We start from the raw sequence: 24,262 nt of genomic DNA, 5'->3' as shown, positions 1-24,262 counted from the left end.
CTTAACCTGAGGAGAAACCTGATTCCTTGCAATGGTCTCCAGAAGAAATTCAGGCAGTGAAAGAGCTAAAGCAGGCCCTCATTACAGCCCTGGCCCTAGTCCTCCCATCTTTAGAGAAATCATTCCATCTGTTTCTAACAGTAGACCAGGGCATGCCCCTAGCGGTGCTCACTCAAACCTGGGGAGGGAAGAGGCAATATGTTGCTTTTGTCTCCAAGCTTCTTGATCCTGTCTCTCTTGGGGGTGGCCCAAATGTATGCAAGCAGTAGCTGCCACAGCCCTGCTGGTAGAGGAGAGTCGAAAGCTATCCTTTGGTGGGGCCCTAATAGTAAGCCAGGTCAGGAATACATTAAATCAAAAAGATGGTTACTGGATTCTCGGATTCTAAAATATGAAGCCATACTACTAGAAAAAAAAAGATTTGGTCATAACAACAAATACTTGCCTGAATCCAGCCAGTTTCTTGTACAAAGGAGAGGATAACAAAGAGTCATCAGATCATAACTGCTTAGATATCACTGAATATCAAACCAAAGCTAAACCTGTCCTTAGGGAAGCTCCACAACATGATGGGATAAGGCTGTTCATGGATGGGTCTTCCCGAGTGATAGATGGCAAGAGACATAATGGTTATGCTGTCACTGATGGAAATAAACACTCCTTATCTGAGAAAGGTGGATTACCTAATGGTTGGTTGGCCCAAACCTGTGAATTATATGCTTTTAACCAGGCTCTAAAGCTCCTTAAAGGCCAAGAAAGTACTATATTTACTAATTCTAAATATGCCTGTGAGGTGGTACACACTTTTGGAAAAACCTGGACAGCGCAGGGCCTAATAAATAGTAGGGGGAAAGAATTGGCACACGGGGAACTGGTTAAACAGGTTTTAGAAAGCCTCCGGCTTCCAGCAGAGGTTGCCACAGTTAACATAAATGGTCATCAGAAAGGTAACACCATAGAAGCCGTAGGAAACGGGCTTACAGATAAAGCTGCTATGAAAGCCTCCCTGAAGAAATTAGACTATTTAGCCTGATCCCAGACATCCCTAAGGTAGTATTAAGGCCCCAGTTTACCAGAGAGGAGAAGAAAGAATTAGGATAGGGGTCACACAAACTGAAAATGGGAAATGGGTACTTCCTGATGGGAGAAAAATAAGTAAACCCCTGATGAGAGAACTAATGTCTATATTATACAAAGAGAGTCATGGGGGACCCCAGGCTCTGTTTAATACAATACATAAGAATTATGAGTGTATAGGGAGTTGTACTTTCGATAAACAAGTACATGGAAGCTGTGTAACTTGTCAAAGGATACACAAAAAGGTGATTAGAAAACAGGCCACAGGAGGAAGACCTCCCGGACTAAGATCATTTCAAAGCATTCAAGTAAATTTCACAGAAATGCCCAAAGTAGGAAAACTAAAAGTATTTACTGGTGATCATAGATCACCTTTCTGGCTAGGTGGAAGTCTTTCCACTCCCAACAGCCACTGCTGGGAATGTAGTCAAAATAAAATTAGAACAGAATGTACCTAGATTTGGCCTAGTGGAAAATATTAATTCAGACAATGGGAGCCACTTTACCTCAAGGGTGTTAAGGGGAATTATGGAAGGTTTACAAATTAGATGGGATTATCACACTCCTTGGTATCCCCCTTCCTCTGGAAAGGTAGAAAGAATGAATCAAACTCTCAAAAAGCATTATCACCAAACTAATATTAGAAACCAAAATGCCTTGAACGAAATGTCTCCCAACAGCACTCCTCAGAATTAGGACAGCCCCAAGAAAAGACCTGGGATTGTCCCCCTACAGGTTATTATATGGGCTCCCATATTTGGGCAGAGCTACAGATCTTCCTACTTTGGAAAACAAGGATCATTTCTTAAGAAATTATATACTGGTCATATCCTCTACCCTGTCATCCCTTAGGCTAAAAGGACTTCCGACTCAAACTCTGCCTCTTGAGTTCACAGTTCACCACTTCCACCCTGGTGACTTGGTGCTGAGTAAGACTTGGAAAGAAGACAGGCTCCACTCAAGCTGAGAAGGTCCCTATGAAGAAGTGCTCCTAACCACTGAGACGGCCGTGCAAACAGCTGAACGGGGGTGGACTCACTGTACTCAAGTCAAAGGACTGGTAAAAGAGACCTCGGAAGGGAGGGAAAAAGACCAGTGGAAAGTGCACAGGTCACCGGAGGAACCCTTTAAGTTAACTCTGAGAAAAATCTAAAAAGAAAACATGGGCTGGCCCCATTTCTGGAAATTAATATAGCTGAGATGGCCTACTACACAAAGAGCAGGTCAAAATGGAAACTGGCAGGGGATTCCTCCCTACCCAATCAGGTTTGTAATCTATGTAACCAAGATGGTAGCACCCCAGATTATAAGATTTGATGCCGGCCAGGTCTCACCTTGTGGGAATTTTGAAAATCAGAGATAGCTCTCGCAAGTGAATAAATATCTTTGCCCTGAACCAGATACAGGTTACAGTAGGGCATTACCACGCCCCAGCTGGGATGATGTATGGTGAACCACCCAATTCAGGGTTGGACAGCAAACACGGGGTGGGTAACACCAAGTTGAAGACACTTAAAGAATAAACTACATCTGTCCAACGGCTCCTTGCCAAATGACTGCCAAAATTTAGAATGCAATCCTATACTCATCGCCATTAGCAATCTAGCCGTTCTAGGCCAAGAACCAAAAGTAGCGTCTCAGGTATATATGTTAGGGGCAGACATCACAGAGAAAGACCCCGTAGGGTGATTTGTTCTCAAACTAATCAAAAATTCAACCTCCCATTTGCCTGGAACTACTCCAACTCCAGACTCTAATAAACACTTTAGTCTGCCAAATGATAACCCTAAAAGGGTAAAAATAAATTGAAGTAAAGGATTTAAGGCAAATCTTAGAAATTGAGACAGGGTACAGGGATGTAAATGCCTGGGTCAAACGGATCAAATTTTCGGTACAAGCCCTCAACAAGAGTGACTGCTATGCATGTGCTGCGTGAGGACCTCAGGCACAGGTGGTTCCATTTCCCCTAGGATGAGATACCGATCCTGAAGAAATGGATTGCATGCTAGCTCAATACCAGGACAAGGATGCATGGGGAAATAAGGCTTGTAAGAGTCTGTCCCTGCTCTTTCCCACACTGCAGAGGTCAGATCCCAAAGCAATCCCCTCATTCTCTCCAGGGAATATGAACCACTCCTCTTGCCTCTCTAGGCAGGGGCAGAGTTCAATAAGGCATGGGAAAACTCTCAATTTGTACCCACATCCTAAATATCACTGGTAAGTCAGGCAATGGCAATCACTCAGCTCTCCATATACCCCAGGCTAACCTCTGATGGCATTGTGGGAAAAGGAACCTCCACAACTTGTTACCATCTAACTGGACCAGGACTTGTGCTTTGGTCCAATTGGCCATTCCCTTCTCCCTGGCATTCCATAAGATACCCGAAAACACACATGGCCACTGAGAGCAGAGAGATATGACAAACTCTTTTAATCCCAATATATGTGTTGACTCAATAGCAGTCGCTACGGGGGTGCCGAATAAATTTAAGGCCCAAAACCAAACAGTTGCTGGGTTTCAGTCAGCACTCTTCTGTGGTCAACTATTAATAACAATGTGAACTGAATTAACTACATCTATTATAGTCAACAGGGATTCATCAATTATACTCAGGATGCCCTCAAAGGGGTGGCTAGCCGGTTAGACGCCACCAGCCAAATGGCCTGGATAAACAGGCTTGCACTAGACATAATACCACAAAAAGGGGGTGTATGTGTTATGCTGGGTGGGAAACGTTATACTGTCATTTCCAACAATACTGCCCCAGATGGGACCATCACAAAAGCTTTACAAGGACTGACAACTCTAGCCAACGAACAGGCAGAAAATGCTAGAATGAATAACCCATTTACAGATTGGCTAAAAGATCAGTTTGGAAAACGGAAAGGCATGGTGGCTTCAATCCTTACATCTCACATAATTGTAGAAGGAGTCTTAGCAGTGGGATGTAGTATTATCTTGTGTGTGAGGGGACTAGCACAGAGATTAATTAAAACAGCTATTAATAAACAAATGCCAATAAGTTACCAGCAAAATAACCTGCTACTATTGGAAACCAAAATAAACTCACTCTCATATAAGGAAGAAAGTAAACGCCTTCTAAAGCAGTTTGAGGACCACAACGGTTTAAATGAAAATGAGACCAAAGGAAGTAAATAGAAAAGGAAGGAAAAGAAGGAAATCTGTGAGAAAACATTTTAAGTAGTCCATTTTCAAGGCATAATAAATCTAAGTACTGGAAGTCAGCCTGTGGATATAACAAACCGCACAGCTCATGCACCTAGAAGGTCATGATAAGCGAACAGAATGCAGGGGAGGGGTCAGCCCCTAAAACAGGAGAAAGTTTCATTATTGGGAAATCAAAACTGAAGTGGGGAAAGGGACCAGGGTATAACCTTATAAGGGGGATAATAAAACTTTAGGCAATGTCCAGGAAGACTGTAACCCCACAGTACTCAACCAGTGAGGAACAGGGGGAGGGACTTGCATGCTAGGAAATAAATTAAATGTTGTAACTGTCCCCGGTGTGACCGCCTACCAGACACCAGATCTTGCAAGACTGCCATTAAAAGTCTCGCTTCCGCTGTTCTTCATGTCTCCGAGTTCAGTCTTTGGGTTTGGATGGGTAAATGTGTGTTTCTCACAGGCATGAACCAACATCCCACCAGAATGTTATTGGTGGTAACCCGTCATGGTTTCTTTGAGCCCTATGAACCATTATTACAGCCTAGAATTTTCAGATTACAACAAATCACAGCTCCACACATACGGCTGCACACATACGGTCCCTCAGGGCATATTTTCCCTATGGACTATACCCCTAGTTCAGTTTTAAGCAATCTGGAAACCTGCTCCAACATTCACTAGAGAATTAAAGACTAATGTGTTGAAATTTTGCCAAAAAAAAAAAAAAAAAACCAAGAAGGTGTATTAGTCTATTCTCATGCTGCTAATAAAGACATACCCGAGACTGGTAATTTATAAAGGAAAGAGGTTTAATGGACTCACAGTTCCACATGGCTGGGAAGGCCTCACAATCATGGCACAAGATGAAGAAAGAGTAAAGGGGCTTCTTAATGGTGATGGGCCAGAGAGAAATGAGAGCCAAGCGAAAGGGGTTTCCCCTTACCACGAAACCATCAGATCTTGTGAGACTTATTCACTACCTCAAAAACAGTATGGGGAAAATCATCCCCATGATTCAGCTCTCTCCCACCGGGCCCCTCCCACAACATGTGGGAATTATGGGAGCCATAATTCAAGATGAGATTTGGGTGAGGACACAGCCAAACCATATTACAAGGCTTTGTTCCCTATGAACCAACAGGAGAGCATTATTTTCAAACACTGCCACACATGCTCCCCAAAGTGAGGAACAAAAACGAATCACATCCTGTGTAGTGAGAAGCTATCCTGACCATTGCTAGCTCTGAAAGAATATAACAGAAAGACCTAGGAGCCCTGCAAGCCTTACACTGCATACCACCCTTATTTCTTTCAGACAGGACACCCTGCAGGAATTGAACTGAATCATTTAGAATTCCCAGGTCCAATATCATCCATTAATTACTTCTGCTTCCCGTTCAGCTCCATTTCTCTAAGGGAAATTACATAGGAGTTTTTCTGGGCCATGAAGAAATACAGCTGATGACAACCACTCTACAATATTCTGGGTTTGCATCATTCTACTTCCAGGGAAATAAACTTCACTGCTTACTGAAACTGCAGCGTCCATCAGTGGCCATTTAGGTCTGCAACTAAACAAATGTCAAAGATGTTACTGAGAAGTTACCCAGAAACACTTGTCTGCAAGGCTCTTAATGACAATCAGATCCTTTGTATTAGAGTAAAAAAACTTATAAATGTGACCAAGGATTATAGCATATAATGCCAGGTGACAACATCTCCACAACCCCTTATCAGCTCTTTTCTACCTGGAAGATAAATGAAGCCCCTAAAATTCTGTTCCACAGGTATATCATAAGATAAATAGGCAATCCTCCCTTTAAAGACTATCTTTAAAGACTGCTAGCCTAAGCATAGCAGGGGCAAGAAAATGTTTACAAATACTGTTTTGCCTGTTAGACTCTGAAGGAAGCAAACCATGGCACCTGTCACTGGATACATTAAAGCCAAGATTTTAAGTTCTTAGTCCTTTAGTGCCTACTTTTAACATTTTTCTGCCTCACAATTTTGTAACTTCATCTCCCGAACTAATAGTATCATATGGATTGTCCTGTGTTCCCCTCCACTGTAAAAAATTCAGTAACACTTTACTTTTTAAAATATTATTAATAATACCCTAAAATCATGTTAAACTACAGTGTATGGAATCTTTTAGCTGTTTGCTTATATATCAGTAGAGACATCTCTGTTTCCACCCTTCTCAGGTGATCCTGGCAGTACAGTGGTGTGGCTGCCAAGAATGTCATGGGCTGAATACATTCCTTCGATGGCTCTTCCACACTGCAGCTCTCTCTGGGTATTACTGAAGAAACAGTTAAGCACTGTAAAGCCATTCCATTAGCCCAGTCAGTGCTTTCGACATTGTTTCACAGTGAAACTCAACTCTTAAAATGATGGACAGTCATAAAATACTGAGTCACTGTGCACTTCTCAGGTTCCAAACTGCAGTGCCTTCTAGATAGTAAAATCATTATTTATTCAGCAGCTGCCTAAAATTCCACTTACTATCATCAGGGTGGGGAGTTTGGCAGGTGCAGTAAGTGCAGTAAGAAGCTGGAGTGACAAGAATGTTTTTCAATCACATGTGATGACTGCATCAACAATGCATCCTTATTATTAGCTAGGCTATATGTAATTGGCTTACACTATTTAAAAATAATAATGATAATGGCTCAACATTACTCATTTTACTCTGGCCTCATATTACAGAAAAGAAAACTTGACGTCAAGGTCACAAGGTCACATACACATAGCTAAATAGTGGCAAAACTGGAATCTGAACCTAAGTTTAAACTTAAAAGCCCTAAAAAGTGATTTTCCACTTTAGTGTAATGCCTCAGGCATTTGGCAGTTATTTGCTGGCAAATGAACGAGAGTCATTAAGCTTGAAGCCAATGTTAGACTGCTGAACAACAAAATACAAACTCCATGATAAATTGAGAGGTTGTAATAGATGCTCTGCTAGTCTTCTACTCTGGTAAAAAAAAAAAAAATTAGAGCAATCACTATCTCTTCCACCAAGCCAAAACTATTAACTACAACCAAACTTATCAGCAGAAGAAAAACCCAAATAAACCAGCAAATTTTTCACCAAGTTGCCCCTAACATCTAGGATGGGTTATGGCAAAACAACAACAACAACAACAAAAAACTGTCATTTTAGTTTCTCTCTCAGAATGACACAAAACCTTCAAGAATCAGAAACCATTAAAAAATCACAATAATAAGCAAAGAAAGGAGATTTAAAACAAAGAAGAATCAGAATCAGAAACCAGGCGAGGCACAGTGGTTCAGGCCTGTAATCCTAGCACTTTGAGAGGCTGAGGTGGGAGGATCACTTGAGGCCAGGAGTTTGAACCAGCCTGGGCAACATAGTGAGATCCTGTCACCACAAAAAATAAAAAGTTTTTAAAAATTAAAAAAAGGGCTGGGCATGGTGGCTCACACCTGTAATTCCAGCACTTTGTGAGAGGCCAAGGCGGGTGGATCATTTGAGATCAGGAGTTGGAGACCAGCCTGACTGACATGGTGAAACCCTGTCTCTACTAAAAATACAAAAATTACCCAGGTACGGTGGTGCATGCCTGTAGTCCCAGCTAGTTGGGAGGTTGAGGCAGGAGAATTGCTTGAACCCAGGAAGCAGAGGTTGCAGTGCGCCAAGATCGCAGCACTGCACTCCAACCTGGGTGACAGAGTGAGATTCTATCTCAAAAAAAAAAGAGAGAGAGAGAGAGAATTAAAAACTGGTCCCTTGTGCCCAGTACACTTCTACTCTGAAACTCAGGAACCTTTCATTACCTTCTGAAATTGAATTCCTACTCAGTGCTCACCTGAAAGGTGAGGGGGTTCCACTTCATCTAGCATCCAGTAGAGTACATGATCCTGCCCTAACCCCCGAACATCACATCAACCTACCACCTAAGGAGTACTCATTCTATGCCAGTCACTGTGCCGACTATCTTACCTCACCATGAGCTCATGGGGCAACTATTCTCATGCCCAAATCACCAGTGAGGAAACTGAAGCTTTGAGGAGGTCATAGAGTTCTGGCATATCCAGAATTTAAATTTAGGCCTGCCTGATCCCACATACTTAAACATTACCCTATACTGCTTTACTCTATTTAAGTCAACAGTTATAGAGTAGTAGGCACACTGCTTCATTTAAAGGCCATAAATATTGAAACGGAGGTTGTAGTCTGAAGGTAGAGACCAATGAACAGATAATTTGCACGAATAAATATAATTGTGATCAAGTGCTGTGAGGAGAAGAGTTAGAGCAAAGTTATACAGACCTGGGACCTGAACGATGAGTAAGACAGTGCCACCTAGGGGGAAAGGAGTAGCAACGGACAAAAACAAATACCGTAGGCAAAGAAAATCAATTGGTATCTTGGGCATCTCGTTCTCCATCATTACCACAGTCTAATATTTACTTCAAAGGCCTACTTCCTCTATCCTTCTGCCCACAGCCATTCTGCTGTAATTTTCACTAGCTAATTTAAATCCTCTTTCCAAACCCTGCCAGAATAAATACTACAATTTATAAATGTTCCTAGGAAAGATAACATAGGGTAGTACTAAACAGCCAGTACAGCAGACTTAAAACATCTGGCACAAAGAGCCAAAGAAAGCAAAAAAAAAAAAAAAAATGCACATGGAACACCACAAGGTCATGCCCAATTTCCAAACTAATTTCAGTTACAGGAGGCGGAAGAATGAGATCAGGAGTCAAAGCAAGATCCTAAAGGATTTGTAAAAATGGAACCCAGATTCCTCATAACTCATCTATTTTATGGAATAGGCCACTTCAGGCTGAATTGGAATTGAATTTCAGACCCAAATGACAATTAACTGTGTCACTTTATCTTATATAAATCAATAAATCTCTACTTAAAACAAGGGGGTCTAAAGAATAATATAATGCCTTAAGTGAAAACATTGTATAAAATAATCAAGTTCACTTGAACCCAGGAGGCAGAGGTCTCAGTGAGCCAAGATCATGCCACGGCACTCCAGCCTGTGCAACAGAACAAGACCCCATCTCAAAAATATATATATAATAATAATAATAATAGGCCAGATGTGATGGCTCACGCCTGTAATCCCAGCACTTTGGGAAGCCAAGGCGGGTGGGACTGCCTGAGCTCAGGAGTTCGAGACAAGCCTGGGCAACACGGTGAAACCCTGTCTCTACTAAACTACAAAAAAATTAGCCACGCGGGGCAGTATGTGCCTGTAATCCCAGCTAATCCAGAGGCTGAGACAGGAGAATCGCCTGAACCTGGGAGGTAGAGGATGCAGTGAGCCAAGATCACGCCACTGCACTCTAGCCTGGGCGACAGAGCAAGACCCCATCTCAAAATAATAATAATAATAGGCCGGGCGCTGTGGCTCACGTCTGTAATCCTAGCACTTTAGGAGGCTGAGGTGGGCGGATCACAAGGTCAGGAGTTTGAGACCAGCCTGGCTAATATGGTGAAACCCTGTCTCTACTAAAAATGCAAAAATTAGCTGAGCTTGGTGGCATGCACTTGTAATTTCAGCTACTTGGGAGGCTGAGGCAGGAGAATCGTTTGAACCTGGGAGGTGGAGGCTGCAGTGAGCTGTGACTGCACCACTGCACTCCAGCCTGGGTGACCCAGTGAAACCTCGTCTCGAAAAAAATAATAATAATAGTAATAATTAAGTGAAACAGGCACAGTGGCTCACGCCTGCAATCTCAGCACTTAGGGAGGCTGAGGCAAAGAATTACTTGAACCCAGAAGGCAGAGGCTACAGTGAGCCAAGACTGCAGCACTGCACTCCAGCCTGGGCAACAGAGCGAGACTCCGTCTCAAAAAAAAAAAAAAAAGAAAGATCAAGTGTGTTTCATTAATTAAATGAAATAATTTTTACTGAATGCTCTTTGTATTGGAAATGGGAGGAAAGGATGATTACATAAAATAGGATGTCTAGGAACTAACTCTATGTTAACTAGCCTAAAGAACAACACAGTAGGCCAGGCGCGGTGGCTCATGGCTGTAAACCCAACACTTTGGGAGGCTGAGGTGGGCAGATCACCTGAGGTCAAGAGTTCGAGACCAGCTGGCCAACATAGCAAAACCCTGTCTCTACCAAAAATACAAAGGTTAGTCAGGCGTGGTGGTGCATGTCAGCAGTCCCAGCTACTCTGGGAGGTGAAGGCACAAGATCACATGAACCTGGGAGGCGGAGGCTGCAGTGAGCTGAGATCGCACCACTGCACTCTTGCCTGGGAGACACAGCGAGACTCCATCTCAACAAAAAGAATGACATATGAAGGTGGAACAGCCATTTCCTAACTTGTTTTATGGTAATGTCCACATGTTCCAAAATGAACTGCTATCTGTGAGCGCTATAAATCCATTATTAGACTGCTGTGAGTATCTAAGCAGGTATCAAAGAACCTAACTGGGCTATGAGGACCAAGGATCACACTTTGTCTTTTCAACCACACAGTAAAATGATCAGTAATGTAATCTGAGTAGAAGAAAAACGATACTCTAACACAATCTACATGTTTACCTGGCACAAAAGAAAAATCCCAACTTAAATCTCAAGAAATCAAATATCCTTTAGGTTTAGAGCACACAAATTACACCTAGAAAATTTTCTCTTCAGTGGAAAGTCACTTTACAAACCTAAGCCAGGCACTTTCCAGAAACAGAAAACTTATTCTTTGAATTAGATAGCAAAGGCTTCCCAGCCTGCAAATGAATCTGAGCCACTCTGAATATACAGCCTTCATCCCAGCTATTAAAGACCTCTTCTGGGCAGCCTGCATTCTGGCCACAGATTAACGTACATAAGTACTACAAATAAATCAAGATAGCCCAACAGCAATTCTGAGGAGTGGAGAACATTCTGCCTAGTCCTTGTGTCCAAAACATTGGCAAAATGAGTAATCAGCAGGGTACAGTAAGTGACAGCAATCAGTAGAAATAAAAGATCCCACAACTCACTTTTTTGAAGAGAAACTAGGAACGGATCTCAACTACTTCCTGTATCTCTTACTACTCCTGAAGACAAAATTAGGAGTTGGATGAAATATTCTCAGTTTTTGTGCCACTGAACTTCAATATAGCATTCATAGCCTGTCATTTCCAACCAGCAATCCCTTTATATCATAATTATTTAATACTTTTTTTTCCAGGGGGGTGGGGGGTGGTATGCAGTGCAGGGGAGACCTGTCTCACTCTGTCACCCAGGCTGGAATACAGTGGCACCATCATGGCTCACTGCAGCCTCCTGGACTCAAGCCATCCCCTTACTATCTCAGCCTCCCCAGTAGCAAGGACCACAGGCACACAGCAGCACATCCAGCTAATTTTTTTATTTTTTTATTTTTTGTAGAGACCAGAGTTTCACTACGTTGCCCAAGTGGGCCTTGAACTCCTGGGTTCAAACGATCCACACCCTTCTCAGCCTCCCAAAGTGCTGGGGTTACTGACATGAGCCACCATGCCCAGCCTATAATATAATTTATACTCAAATCATCCCTTTTTCTTCTAAACCCACTCTTTCTTCTCCACCCTATAAGTGCTATTTGCTGATGGCACAACCATATTCCCCACCATTCAATCAAATCCTTAAAAGGGTCTTTGCAAATTCCCCTTTGTCCTGTACATCTGACTTAATTGCTAATTTGTACTCATCCTACTTCCATAATAATGTGTACCTTTCCCCTCCTCCCCAGCTGCCTCCCTCAATGTCTCTCAACCAGACCTCTGTAATAACCTTGTAACCAATTTCCTTGCTGCTAAATTAATCCTTTGGAAACACAGGTCTTATCTCATTCCTCTGAATAAAAACTTTCAGTGGCTCTCCATGCCTAATGTCATACTCAGTCAAGGCCCTGTGGGAGCTGACTGAATCTACTTTTCCAGTCTTTGTTTCTTCCTCCTTCACTAAGGTTATGCCTAATCCAACAAAAAAAATTTCTTTCCCTCAGCTGTGCCTTTGCTGTTTCTGCTTGAATGTCTTTTTTTCCCCACATGATACCGGAAATTCCAAAAGGGCAAGAACATCGTCTGCTTTGCTCCCCATTATAATCATGCTGCCCGAAACACTGCTTGACATATCTGTTGAATAAATGAAATTCCTCTACTCTTACAACCCAGCTCAAAAGCCACTCCTACCACTGTCCAATCAAAACTTAGCAAACAGCCTTATTAAAGAAAACTCCTCCACTGTCTTAATGGGGTGGGGTCAGGGGAGAATTCCAAAAGCACTTTGCATCAATCTTAAGGCACTTAATATTCCTATCCTATACATGGCACATACCCTACCATAAATGACCTTGTCTAGTACATTTATAAGTTATCTATCACAATGCCTTGCACACAGTTTAAGCATGCATAGAGTAGATACACTTCGCTGTTATTATTCATTCATTCATTTATTCAGTATTTAAAGAGCTTGTCATCTGGCAGGGACTGTTCTTAGCACTGGCTTATAGCGTTGTAAAATATGATAAAAGCCTTGCCTCTGTGAAAAGAGACAAAGAATATTAGAAACAAGAGAACAAGATAATTTCTGATGGTTAAAAATAATGAGAGGGGCCGGATGCAGCGGCTCATGCCTGTAATCCCAGAAATTTGGGAGGCCGAGGCAGGTGGATCACCTAAGGTAAGGAGTTCAAGACCAGCCTGTGAAACCCCATCTCTACTAAAACATAGTGAAACCCCATCTCTACTAAACATAGTAAAACCCCATCTCTACTAAAAATACAAAAAAATTAGCCAGACTTGGTGGGGGGAGCCTGTAGTCCCAGCTACTTGGCAGGATGAGGCAGAAGAATCGCTTGAACCAGGGAGGCAGAGGTTGCAGTGAGCCGAGATCATGTCACTGCACTCCAGCCTGGGAGACAGAGTAAGACTCTGTCTCAAAAATAATAATAATAATAATGATGATAGGGAATATGATCAATCCTAACTTAGGACAGTATCTACTACAGAAAGGATGGTAGCACTTAGGCACAGTGGCTCATGCCTGTACTCCCAACACTAGGAGGCCAAGGAAGGAGGAAAGCTTGAGCCCAGGAGTTCAAGATCAGCCTAGGCAACACAGCAAGATTCCATCTCTACAAAAAAAAAAATTTTTTTTAATTAGCTGGGCATGATGGCACACACCTGTAGCCCCAGCTACTCAGGAAGCTGAGGCAGAGGACTGCTGGTACCCAAGAGGTTGAGGCAGCAGTGAGCCATGATTATGGCATTTTACTCCAGCCTGGGCGACACGGTGAGACCCTGTCTCAAAAAAAGGAAAGGATGACAGAAAAATTCAAAGGTTAAAACTAGTCAAATCATTTCATTTCTGAAATTACTAGAACTCTGAAAAAAATTACAAAAACCAAAGTTCAACATTTCAGTCACTTAAGAGTAAAAAATAATGGCAGTAAACAAAATATTCATCTAAGGGTTAATGAAAACCTGTAACATCAATCTAATATTTTCAAGAAACGGATAGGCCGGGCGCAGTGGCTCACGCCTGTAATCCCAGCACTTTGGGAGGCCGACGTGGGTGGATCACCTGAGGTCAGGAATTCAAGACCAGTGTGGCCAACATGGTGAAACCCCCCCGCATCTGTACTAAAAATACAAAAATTATCTAGGCATGATGGCACGTGCCTTAATCCCAGCTACTCAGGAGGCTGAGGCAGGAGAATTGCTTGAACTCGGGAGGCAGAGGTTGTAGTGAGCAGAGTTCGCGCCACTGCACTCCAGCCTGGGTGACAGAGTAAGACTCTGTCTCAAAAAAATAAGATAGAAATAAGAAAGCCAAAAGCTAGAAACGAAATACCTAAATTATGAAGGTGAGAAATGTAGGTTTCCCTTCTTTTCCTAGATTTTCCTCTGATAAGAACGATTTACAAATGATGAAGCCCATGTATTGGCATTAAAACATTCTCTGGACAAAATGAGCTTTCAAGAAAACAGTGGCCAGGCATGGAGGCTCACACCTATAATCCCAGCACCTTGGGAGGCTGAGGCGGGCGGATCACAGGAGTTTGAGACCAGCCTGGCCCACATGGTGAAACCTCGTCTCTACTAAAAATACAAAAATTAGCTGGGTGTAGTGGTGGGTACTTGTAGTCCTAGCTACTCGGGAGGCTGAGGCAGGAGAATCACTTGAACCCCCGTGCCACTACATTCCCACCGTGGATGACAGAGTGACAGACCCTGTCTCAAAAAAAAAAAGAGTGAAGAAAAGGCAGGCAACGTGTCTAACCTAGATTTTAAGCAACCTCATTCTTAACATTATGCTACATTTTGCATACTGAAGTAAGAATATAGGTTCATAGGCTGGGTATGGTGGCTCATGCCTGGGCCGAGGCGGGCAGATCACTTGAGGTCAGAAGTTTGAGACTCGCCTGGCCAACACAGCGAAACCCCATCTCTACTAAAAATACAAAAGATCAGCCAGGCGTGGTGGCGCACGCCTGTAATCCCAGCTACTGGGGAGAGGCTGAGACAGGAGAATCACCTGAACCCAGAAGGCAGAAGTTACAGTCAGCTGAGATCATGCCACTGCCCTTCAGCCTGGGCAACAGAGCAAGATTCCATCCCCTCACCCCCATCCCCCCCCCAAAAAAAAAAAGAAAAAACACAAGCAAGCAGCATCCCACTATAATAGGTCCAAGATTAGGTAAGGATTATACTGAAACATATCAGGGTTATGGAATATGCAATTTACCAATACTTTTGAAACAAAATAGTAGCATGATAACTAAAGGGGATAAGCTATATTTATATTTACATGGCTTCCCTGGGAAGGTCAACAAAAAAGAACTATGTTCTCAGGGGCAAGCGTGGTGGCTCCTGCCTGTAATCTCAGCACTTTGGGAGGCTGAGGCAGGAGAATCTCCTGAGCTCAGGAGTTCAAGGCCAGCCTTGCCAACATGGTGAAACCCTGTCTCTACTGAAAATGCAAAAACTAGCTGGGTGTGGTGGCACGTGCCTGTAGTCCTAGCTACTTGGGAGGCTGAGGCAGGAGAATCACTTGAACCCAGGAGGCAGAGGTCACAGTGAGCCAAGATCATGCCACTATACTACAGCCTGGGTGACAGAGCAAGAATCCGTCTGAAAAAAAAAAAAAAAGAGAGAGAGACAATGTGGAGAATGTGGCCTCACTATGTTGCCCAGGCTGGTCTTCAACTCCTGGCCTCAAGTAATCTCCTGCTTCTGACTCCCTAAATGCTGAGATTATAGGCGTGAGCCACCACACCCAGCAGCAAAAATCTTTTTTAAAAAAATTAGCCAGGCATAGTGACATATGCCTGTGGTCCCTACTACTTGGGAGGCTAAGGTGGGAGGATGTCTTGAGCCAGAGCCCAGGAGGTAGAGGCTGCAATAAGCCATGATCATGCCACTACACTCCAGCATGGGCAACAGAGAAAGAACTTGTCTCAGAAACAATTATGTTCTCTATAGTTATTAGTCTTGGCAGTTGCTGAAATACAAAAAGGAACTTCTTAAAATGAATTAAACACAAACAGAGCAGTATCTAATAGGATAATTTTAAAATACTGCTTTACTTCATCAACAAAACTATGTATGTCCTAAAAAATACCAGAGGACAAAGTGCTTAACCAAAGTCCAACTTTATACATGAAATCTGTTCAGAATTAGCTAGGTGAGGTGGCAAAAGCCTGTAATCCCAGCTACTCGGGAAGCTGAGGCAGGAGAATCGCTTGAACCCAGGAGGTGGAGGTTGCAGTGTGCCAAGACCATGCCACTGCACTCCAGCCTGGGCAACAAGAGCGAGACTCTGTCTAAAAAAAAAAACTGTTTAGACCTTCTCAGTGGGAGTATACGCTTTCTGGAAAGCAATTTGGCCATATGACATAATATGCATTTTTGACCCAAAAATACCAACTCTGGAATGCATCCTCAGGAAATGTAGATCAAATTGAGTACAACAGGAAAACATAGGAAATCACTCAAATGTCCAATGAGGGAATTACCAAATATGGTATATCCACAAGACATACCACAATGGAATAAACTATGAAAACATGAAAATGTTTTAGATAGAAAAATGCATACACTGTAACAATTAAACCAGAATATAAAGCATTATAAGTAATATTATCTCAGAACTTTTTAAAAGACATCTGGATAGACATATTAAAAAGACAAAAACGAGGCCGGGCGCGGTGGCTCAAGCCTGTAATCCCAGCACTTTGGGAGGCCGAGACGGGCGGATCACGAGGTCAGGAGATCGAGACCATCCTGGCTAACACGGTGAAACTCCGTCTCTACTAAAAACTACAAAACACCAGCCGGGCGAGGTGGCGGCGCCTGTAGTCCCAGCTACCCGGGAGGCTGAGGCAGGAGAATGGCGTGAACCCGGGAGGCGGAGCTTGCAGTGAGCTGAGATCCGGCCACAGCACTCCAGCCTGGGTGACAGAGCGAGACTCCGTCTCAAAAAAAAAAAAAGAAAAAAAAAGACAAAAACGAAATGCTTTTAATGTTTATAGCAGTTAATCTTGGATGGTAGAAATGAGTGGCTTCTTCTACTTTACACTATTCTTATCTCCACTAATGAGCCTGTATTGTTTTGGTAACACAAAATTTTCAGAAAAAAATTTTTTAATAATATTTGAGTAACTATTTTATAGGTTCAATGTATTTTGTATCCAGTTCAGTAACCATCTACTTACTATATCTTTGAAAAACTTAAAAAAATCCATTAACTTATGAAATATCTAAGACAGTCGTTTAGAATGCATTATTGCACTCTAACAGCTTCTTAATGAGAACATTTGGCTTTCAAGATTCTTGGTCTGCAAGGAAAAACAAATAATTGGAGAAGGGATGAAGGGTAGAGTACTTTATGGAAGGTAGAGATGTTCCTTTGTAACATGCCTCATTTTCCACAACTCGGAATCTATACTTGAAGACCACCTTATTGGAAGACTAGCGTCTCCAGTAAGTTTCAGATGTGTAAAACATTTAGACTTGAACCACAGCCCATTTTCTTTAAAAATGGTTTTTGCCATCCTTACCTCCCAAGAAATTAAATAATAAGCAATACAATCAAATACAAAATTATTTCTGCTTTTGTTTTCTTTTTTCTTTTTTTGAGACGGATTTTCACTCTGTGGCCCAGGCTGGAGTGCAATCGCCCAAATTCGGCTCAACGCAACCTCCGCCTCCCAGGTTCAAGCGATTCTCTTGCCTCAGCCTCCTGAGTAATGCCAAGCTAATTTTTGCATTTTTAGTAGAGACGGGGTTTCACCATGTTGGTCAGGCAGGTCTCAAACTCCTGACCTCATGATCCGCCCGCCTCGGCCTCCTAAAGTGCTGGGATTACAGGCATGAGTCACTGTGCCCGGCCCTCTGCTTTTTAAAGATATTAAAGGTACTTCAACAACTCAATAATGTCTGCGAGCCAGTTATTTAAATATCCAAACATAATATTCCACTCTTACTTTCCACAGATTATCATTCCTTCTCCTAATTCACGTTCATAGATAAATATACAGTCCTCAAATGTTACTCAATATGCTTAAGATGCCTGGATTTAAAACTCTCTCTACTTTCTAGAGTGACACATAGTACTCATTACGTCTGTATTTCTGATTCTATAAAGCAAACATTTTATATACAATACAAAAAGTGCAGCTGATTTTTTAAATTAGATTAAATACAAAAAAGATGTTTAATGGATTAAGATCTCCCAATTCACAGTTCTATGGTTCTAACCTCAGCTGGATCTAAAGAGGTGGGAAAAGTAGAAAGTACACTGGTCCCGGATTCTAATTCTATCTCTGCTACTAATTAGCTTTGTTGCCTTAGGAATTCCACTTAACCTCACTGGATCTGCTAGCCACATCTAAAAACTGAGGGTTAAATTAGACTACTTAATTAAGGTTTCTACACACTCTTTTAAAAATGATTCTAGGTTCATATTTCTACAGTCTTCCCAAATATCTTCTTTTCCTAATTCTCAGCAGTAATAAACTTTTCCTTGGATTAACCTCAGATATCAACAATGTGCAAATGTGTAAACAGATTTTTATACTTCCATTTAAAAAATACATAATGTCCATAAGATTTATCCTATATTATTTTGGTAAATCCTATTTTTTTAATAACTATAACATATCTAAGAGCCCCAGTTAAAAATAACGATTACTCAACATACATTACACATGTAGGCACATGACTTATTGTGCAATAACTGCCAGAACAGTTAGCAATGGAAAATACTTAATTCCCTGACACTAATCAGAAAATTAAAGACTAGGTTGTTACTTTTTTATAACGTCCAAAACAAAAGAGAACACTATATATACCAAGTGTACCTACATAAAATTGGATTAAATGAGGTATCATTTCAGTTTTAAAATCCTAAGGAAAAGCATTTTAAGTCTGAGCATTCTGTAACTAAGCAGCATTATCTTTTAGACTTAAACCAAACCCAACATATAATAGTAATTCAGCTTCATGAACCTTTTGAGTAAGTTAAATGACATCTATTAAATCTTCCTTAATGTTTAAGGCACATGTAGTGACATTTTAATTTGTTTACAAAATGTTGATTTTTACAAAAAAGAAAACTGGCTTCAGCTGAAGCTTTTCATACCTGAGAAGTTGCTTCTTAAATTTGAATGAATAAATGGTCAACTTTCTAGAGTGACACGTAGTACTCAACACATCTGTATTTCTGATTCTATAAAGTAAACATTTTATATACAATACAAAAAGTGCAGCTGACTTCTCAAAAGGCTAAGCTTACTATTTTGGACACATTGTTTCTACCTAAAAATCTGTAAAATCATCTTTAATCACTAACTTGGATTTTAATCACTACATCCTCAATATATTCTATAAGAATCAGGGGTTAGGTTAGAACCTTGAGGTTAAAAAGTATGAAATTTGGCCGGGCGCGGTGGCTCAAGCCTGTAATCCCAGCACTTTGGGAGGCCGAGACGGTCGGATCACGAGGTCAGGAGTTCGAGACCATGGTGGCTAACACGGTGAAACCCCGTCTCTACTAAAAAATACAAAAAGCTAGCCGGGCGAGGTGGCTGGCGCCTGTAGTCCCAGCTACTCGGGAAGCTGAGGCAGGAGAATGGCGTAAACCCAGGAGGCAGAGGTTGCAGTCAGCCAAGATCACGCCACTGCACTCCAGCCTGGGCAACAGAGCAGGACTCCATCTCAAAAAAAAAAAAAGATAATAGTGGAGCCACTGGTTCACTCTGACTTCAACAGCTTTGCATTAGTTTTGTTGTTGTTAAGCATAATAATCTAATGGGGGGGCGGGGGGAACACATGATGCGATCACTTTCCACAATCCATAAATCCACTACTGCAGCCCACATCTGGATAGATAGTGATTCAAAGTAGAAAATGGGCCGGGCGCGGTGGCTCAAGCCTGTAATCCCAGCACTTTGGGAGGCCGAGACGGGCAGATCACGAGGTCAGGAGATCGAGACCATCCTGGCTAACACGGTGAAACCCCGTCTCTACTAAAAACTACAAAAAACTAGCCGGGCGAGGTGGTGGCGCCTGTAGTCCCAGCTACCCGGGAGGCTGAGGCAGGAGAATGGCGTGAACCCGGGAGGCGGAGCTTGCAGTGAGCTGAGATCCGGCCACAGCACTCCAGCCTGGGTGACAGAGTGAGACTCCGTCTCAAAAAAAAAAACAAAGTAGAAAATGATACTACCTGAGCCCCTTCTCAGTATCTGCATTCAATGAGTACACCCAATTACAAATAATAACAACAGTTACCATTTACCTATCCCCTTCTGTGGGCCAATATGAGTGCTAGCCACTTAACATTTTTCATGTCATTTAATCCCTAGAGTAACTCTGTAAGAAACATATCATTACCTCCATTTAATAGATGGGAAAGTAAGGACTCAAAGAGGATATAAGGCTGCTAAGTGGCAGAGCCAGATTTCAAATCCAGGGTTGTCTGACTTCAAAGGTCATTCTCATTAAGCTACACTGTCTACTGAAAACAGAAGCATGAATATCAGCAAGAAGTTTCTCAAAGATTTGCTCAACTTTTCAGAATTCCCATGCATAACGACCTAACTGCAACAAATACAACTGGCTGTATTAATACACCTATCTACATGATACATTAATTCAATGTTGTCAAAAGAACAAGATTTACAAGATGACTCCAATTCTCAGCTCAAGGGGATATGAGAAAATTTAGTTAACTGAGCTCAACTTCACTCAAGCTTATGCCTCATCTTTTCCATATTATATAAAAGTTCTAGCCGGATGTGATGGTTCAAGCCTATAATCCCAGTACGCTGGAAGGCCAAGGCAAGAAGACTGCTTGAGGCCAGGAGTTCAAGACCAGCCCTGGCAACATAGCAAGAGCCCATCTCTAAAAAAAAAAATTAATAAATAAATAAATAGCCAGCCACAGTAGTGGCACGTGCCTGTAGTCCCAGCTACTTGGGAGGCTGAGGCAGGGAGGATCACACGAGCCAGGAGTTGGAGGCTGCAGTGAGCTACGACTGCACCACTGCACTCCAGTCTGGGCGAAGATCCTGTCTTCAAAAAAAAAAGGAAAAGAAAAAAATTCTAACATAAATATGTAATCTGAAGTTCATTTTTCCTCATTAATTTTAGTGGTATTAGGCCAGGAACAGTGGCTCATGCCTGTAATCCCAGCACTTTAGGAGGCCAAGGCAGGAGGCTCGATTGAGCCCAGGAGTTCAAGGCTGGCCTGGGCAACATAGGAAGATCTTATCTCTACCAGAAAAAAAATTAGTGGTATTAGATACACATTCCACTCTTCTATTCCTGTGGAAGCTCAAAAAATCATAATATTACAATAGGTGGCCAGGCATGGTGGCTCACGCCTGTAATCCCAGCAATTTAAGAGTTCAAGTTGGGCGGATCACATGAGGTCAGGAGTTTGAGACCAGCCTGAGCAACACAGCAAAACCCGTCTCTACTAAAAGTAATTAGCCGGCCGTGGTGGAGGACGTCTGTAATCCCAGCTACTCAGGAGGTGAAGGCAGGAAAATCGCCTGAACCTGGGAGGTGGAGGTTGCAGTGAGCTGAGATCTCGCCACTGCACTCCAGCCTGGGGGACAATGCGAAACTCCGTCTCAAAAAAAAAAAAAAAAAGTAATAATAATAATATTAGAAAAGGAGCCGAACAACAAGCAGGTAAAGCTTCCTTACACAAACCATTCTTCAAAGGACGGTGGGGTTTGTGCTAATCTCTTTTTCTCCAAGACTTACTCACTCCTGTTGCTTTATTACTGCAAGGACTAAGAATCACAAGTTACCTATTTTCTCAAACATGAAAGCTGTGTTTGAATCATTCTTGTGTAACCTAACCAGTCGGACAGCTAGTCTTCAGGATTTCAACAGTCATTGAAAAGGTGAAAGAACTGCTGCCATCTCTCTTCAGAACAGTTCTAAAACTCCCCTGGCGTGTACAAGCCACTACCAGCTAAAACTGAGTCACAGCAACTCTTGGGCTCTAAATAAAGATCGAGGAGAAATCTTTCGCTCCTATTTCTTTCCCAACCAACCAAACAAGCAAAACGAAATAATCATCTTTCTACTCAATCATTGCTGAATAAACACCACATTCTATGTAAGTCCTCCGTGCAATTTTCCTTCCACCCATTCCCTGCGCCTGCTAAGCTATGTACCTGTCCAGTACCTTCTTTTCTCTTCAAGTGAGAAACACCATTGAAAAAGACCAACCCCGCTTTCGCAGGGTAATTAACTTTATGCTGACTGCAGATCCATCTTATCTACTCGCTTAAAACAATTAACTCTTAGCTTCATAAATACTATGTATTGTGGGCTAGCTGGAGATCAGCCATCAGCTTGGTCTCCGCGCCTGGGTGACGGGTGAAAACAAGTAACTGAATTAGATGGGGCGAGCTGCCCACAAAATTCAGGAAGGCGCCCACACTGGTCTCCCGCTTTCACAATGGGGCTATTAGCCCAAAGTGGCAACTTAAGAGAGGATCTTAATGCTTACGCTTTCTCATAGAGCTGACGGATTTGCCAAATCCCACCCTTTGGGAAAGTGACAGACTGGACTTAACTCTTTGGCTGCCCCTACTGAGCAAACCCAATGGAAACCCCAATCCCCAAGTGCTTTAAAAAATATGACGAGCCCAATTTAACTCTTTCCGAGCCCCCGCGGCGTTGAGGACACAGCCCTTGGAAAATGTCTACACAGCCTTAACCCTTCCGCTGCCGATCTCAGTGCTACTCCCCGCGCCGCCAACACGCGGGAAATTCCAAATTCTGGCCCTCGGGAGGTTGACAGGCCCAGCTTCGCACGCCCCCCGCCATCAGTCCCATCGCGCCGAGGGGAGCCCCAACTCAGGCCTTCTAGAGGCGTCGGGCCGGACTCCGGGCTGCGGAGCCCCGGGCAAGAGCGTGGGCGGGCACTCACCGCGATGACATTGACGAAGGTGGTCTTGCCCGAGTACTGCAGCCCCACGAGCGTCAGCTCCATCTCCTCCTTCCAAAAGAGCGAACGGAACCAGTCCAGCAGGCGGGAGATGAGCGCCAGCATGATGGCGGCCGAGATCGAGGACGGACGGGACGACGGACGAGCGGCGGCGTCGACGACTTCCACACGAGCGGGCCTCCGCCCAGACCCCCCAACCGCTCCTCGGTGTCCCGGCGCGACACGGGCGGACACCGGCGGGCAGCAGCGGCCAGAGCCAGGAAGCTAAGCGGGTCATATGACTCGCCCTACCCCCCACGCCCGTCCCGGCGCCGCCGTCTGCACCCACGGCAAGAGCGGCGCGGCCCGTCTGACCAGGCACCCCCGCCGCTGGCAGCGCCACCTGGTGGGCATGCCCCGCAGCACAGCGTACCCGCGGGCCCCCTTGAGGCTTTCTCTCCATTCATTCACTGTTGGTTCTTTCGTCATTCATCCACTTATTCATTCGTTAATTCATTCATTCTTTTTTTTTCTATAATCGTTCATCAACAATCTACTCTGCAGGAAGACTTCAAGACTCTGGAAGAGTTAGCTTGGAATAAAACTTCCTGTCCTACATTTTTGGTAGTAGCAAAAGATAGTGTTAACTTAAAAATCACACAGTTTATAAATTTAGAAAGGAGAGCTTTATTTCTTAAGAAGGGGATTATAACCTGTAGGCAGGAAGTGCAGCCTCAGGCTAAAAAAAAAAAAAGTAAGCACTTTGAGAGAGGAAAGGGTGCAACAAGAATTTATATTGAAGGGTTGGCCAAGTAAACATATTTCACTTATGGAAGGAGCTATTAATATGTATGAAGGTGGTGGTCCTAACACACACATAGTGAACAAATCTGTATGGTTCATATGACTTTGTTCATTTAAGGGTGGCGACTTAACATTTAAATGTATTATAATCAGGCAGGGTGTGGTGGCTCATGCCTGTAACCCCAGCACTTTGGGAGGCCAAGACGGGCCGATCACCTGAGGTCAGGAGTTTGAGACCAGCCTGACCAACCTGGTGAAGCCCCATCTCTACTAAAAAAACAAAATTAGCCGAACGTGGTGGCATGCACCTGTAGTCTCAGCTGCTTGGGAAGCTGAGGTGGGAGAATTGTGTAAACCCAGAAGGTGAAGTTTGCAGTGAGCCGAGATCATGCCACTGCACTTCAGCCTGGGTGATAGAGTGAGACCCTGTCTCAAAAAAAAATTAACAAATAAATAAAGTAAATGTATTATAATCAGGCCCTCCACATCAGAAAGTGAATTAGGGACCAGAAAGGCATTCAAGTGCTTGGCCTCTGTAAAACCAGCCAGAACTGAGCTGGGCGTGGTGGCTCACAGCCTGTAATCCCAACACTTTGGGAGGCTGAGGCGGGTGGATCACGAGGTCAGGAATTTGAGACCAGCCTGGCCAACATGGTGAAACCCCGTCTCTACTAAAGATACAAAAAATTAGCCCAGGCCAGGTGCAGTGGCTCATGCCTGTAATCCCAACACATTGGGAGGCCAAGGCGGGCAGGTTACCTCAGGTCAGGAGTTC

At 43.2% G+C, this 24,262-nt stretch overlaps 1 protein-coding gene and 1 long non-coding RNA gene across 5 annotated transcripts in view; one reads left to right on the top strand and one right to left on the bottom strand.

The window, feature by feature from the left end:
• The window catches only part of ARL8B (ADP-ribosylation factor-like 8B), a 55,460-nt gene extending 32,165 nt beyond the window's left edge, over positions 1-23,295 (bottom strand). For all 4 annotated transcript variants that reach the window (XM_011937257.1, XM_011937254.1, XM_011937256.1 and 1 more), the window contains exon 1: positions 22,687-23,295. In XM_011937257.1, coding sequence (XP_011792647.1) covers positions 22,687-22,809 — 123 coding nt within the window. In that variant the 5' untranslated portion in view covers positions 22,810-23,295. The remainder of the gene's footprint in view (positions 1-22,686) is intronic.
• On the top strand, positions 3,433-13,175 carry LOC105508386. Its single transcript, XR_001001259.1, has 2 exons — positions 3,433-5,473; positions 13,097-13,175. It is a non-coding gene; the product is annotated as an uncharacterized LOC105508386 (long non-coding RNA).
• Positions 23,296-24,262: the final 967 nt, after the last annotated feature.

This window comes from Colobus angolensis, unplaced genomic scaffold (genome assembly GCF_000951035.1).
Source record: "Colobus angolensis palliatus isolate OR3802 unplaced genomic scaffold, Cang.pa_1.0 Scaffold160, whole genome shotgun sequence".
Taxonomy (NCBI): Eukaryota; Metazoa; Chordata; class Mammalia; order Primates; family Cercopithecidae; genus Colobus; species Colobus angolensis.
Note: the sequence above shows the minus strand (reverse complement) of the source record. Positions and strands in the feature narration are given on the sequence as shown.